The 2,500-nt window shown below is 41.6% G+C and overlaps 1 protein-coding gene across 1 annotated transcript in view; it reads left to right on the forward strand.

Annotated features, from left to right (window-relative positions):
- The window catches only part of LOC311054877 (integrin alpha-3-like), a 48,558-nt gene that overhangs the window by 34,706 nt on the left and 11,352 nt on the right, over window positions 1-2,500 (forward strand). The window contains exons 22-23 of the mRNA XM_084070873.1: window positions 1,848-2,024; window positions 2,498-2,500. The exon at window positions 2,498-2,500 is cut by the window's right edge and continues 132 nt beyond it. Coding sequence (XP_083926999.1) covers window positions 1,848-2,024; window positions 2,498-2,500 — 180 coding nt within the window. The remainder of the gene's footprint in view (window positions 1-1,847; window positions 2,025-2,497) is intronic.

The following is a 2,500-nucleotide window of genomic DNA, read 5'->3' on the forward strand; positions in this document are numbered from 1 at the left end:
GTTGTTTTGCTTGATTGCAGTTGGGTCTTTGTCCAGGAGTATATCTTACAGTATCAGCTTGGACGTCTTCTTGTTCTTTAGGTGATCTGTAGCATCTCTTCTTATTGGTGTAATCTGCTCGTTGATGTTGTCTTTCATCTATTCAATACTGTGACCAGTGCCTTCTTTTCTTAGCTTTGGCTTTCTGCTGTCAGCATTGCGCCTTTGCTTCTTCATGAGGTTTCAGACGATAATTTCCTGCTTCTTCAGTTTGCGTAATGAGAGTTAGTTGCATTGTGTGATCTCAGCTGTGATCTTAGCTGTAATCTCAGTTTGTACTGATTGTTCCTGAGCACAAGTCTCCGCCAGCAGCAGGATTTTTGGTAAGGAATTTATTCCAAGATTGGAACTTTTTCTGCTAATATCTCCTGACTAAATGTTAGCTTGGCTGATGGCACTGATGTCACTTCGAAACACGCACCGCAGTGTTTCGAAGTGACTCACCTATTTATAGGTATGTATTTCGTCATGCGTCTCGCTAGCCAATCAAAGCACACCCTTTCAACATATTGTCACGTGTCACGTGAAGCTTGACCAATGTTAGCTTGGTGGAACCAACGAAAATCAAACGAAAACATACTCTCCACCATGCCTTCGGCCTGGCGGAGACAATAATCCAAGGCCAGAACAGCATCCTCTATGCCTCTGTTACTCCTGTAAGCAAACTGAAAGGTGTCCAATGAACAATCAACCGCTGCCTTCAGTAGACTGATAATGATTTTCTCAAAACACTTCATAATCACTGAGGTCAAAGCGACAGGTCGATAGTCATTATTTTCCTTGCATCATGTTTTTTTGGGAACAGGGATTATAATAGAGTCTTTCCAAGTGGACGGAACAGTACATGAGTCCAGTGACTTTTGGTAGATGGGACACCAAGCCTCTGCAAGTTCCTGACTGCATGAGTGCAGCAGCCGGCCACATATTCCATCTGGACCTGAGGCCTTCCGGGGACATGTGTGTGCAAACATCTTCTGGACTTCATGTAGATCCACAGTAATTCCCAGATCACTGTGTGTGGGCACAGACTCAAGGGCAGCTATTTTCTCCTGCAGGAAATCTGCTGTTTCAAACCTTGCATAAAAGTTGTTTAGTTCATTGGCCTTTTCCTTTTCATTTGAAACACTAAGGCCCTTCTTTGCTGGAGCCATGTTGGTCATGGCCTTCATAGATTCCCACATTTTTTTGGAATTAGAAGAGGAGCAGTATGACTCAAACTTCTCCTTCTCTTTCCGTTTAGCATCCCCAATTTTTTGATTGATCTCTTTCTGGATATTCCTCATAGTTACCAAATCTCCACTTTTAAACGCTCTTTGTTTCTTAACCAGGCACTCTTTAATTTCCCTTGAAATGTAGGGTTTATTATTAGGGTACATGGTTATTGTTTTTTTTGTCAACATGTTATCTTTACAGAATTTAATGTATTCTGTCATCGTATCTGTAGCCTCCTCCAAGTCTAGGCTGTGGAAAAGGCTCCAGTCAGTGCAACAAAAGCAACCCTTGAGTGTTTCTATGCTGTCATTGTCCCACACATGAATAGTTTTAACTTGTGGTTTACTGCTTTTAAGCAGTGACTTATATGTGGGAATCAAGTGGACAACATTGTGATCTGACATGTTAAATGGGGGTTTAGCAGTGGACAGTGGAGGTTTAGCCTCAGCTGCATAAGCATTTTTTACATTGCCATAACATTTGTCTAAATAAAAGGCTTTTGTCGAAGTAGATGGCTTGTGTTTCCTGATAAACAGGAAGTAGATGGCTTGTGTTTCCTGATAAACAGGAAGTTGATGGCTTGTGTTTCCTGTCAGGTGGAGATATTGGGGAAGCCGCTGGGCGACTTGGGCTACCTGGAGGTGGAATTTGATTGGCCGTGGGAGGCGTCCAATGGGAAGTGGCTGCTGTACCTGACAGAAATCCGATTGAACGGGACCTCGGAGCCACGCTGCGTTCCGCCCGGTGACATCATCAACCCTCTGAACCTCCTGGTAACCATGGCAACCTCGTAGAGTCATTCTTTTTATATTAATAAATGTTAATTAATAACACATATAAATGTTTGTTACAGATAACGTTACAAAGTAACACGTTGGTAACTAGAAATGTAACTAGTTACTTTTTCCCAGTTCGGTAACACGTTTTATTACACAGCTTGGTTGAATGCTTGATTCTGATTGGTCAATCACTGAATTCAGTGGTATGTTATTTCTGGATTGACTGAGTTTAAAGGTTTCATGACATTCAGTTTTACAAAACATTCATCATCTTTCAAACGTGTATTCAAATGTTTTAACTGAACAATCCACTCCAGTGAGCCGTTTTTCTCTCTCTGATTTCTAAAGCCTTTTCAACTGCAATGAAAAAAAAGAATCTTTGCCTGCAGGTGTCGCTGTTGAGGGATTTTGCCTGTCACTGTTTATACTGTCATGTCATTCATCAATGCATTTATTTTTCTCTCCAGTTG

This window comes from Gymnoscopelus microlampas, assembly GCF_963454915.1.
Source record: "Gymnoscopelus microlampas genome assembly, chromosome: 11".
Taxonomy (NCBI): domain Eukaryota; kingdom Metazoa; phylum Chordata; class Actinopteri; order Myctophiformes; family Myctophidae; genus Gymnoscopelus; species Gymnoscopelus microlampas.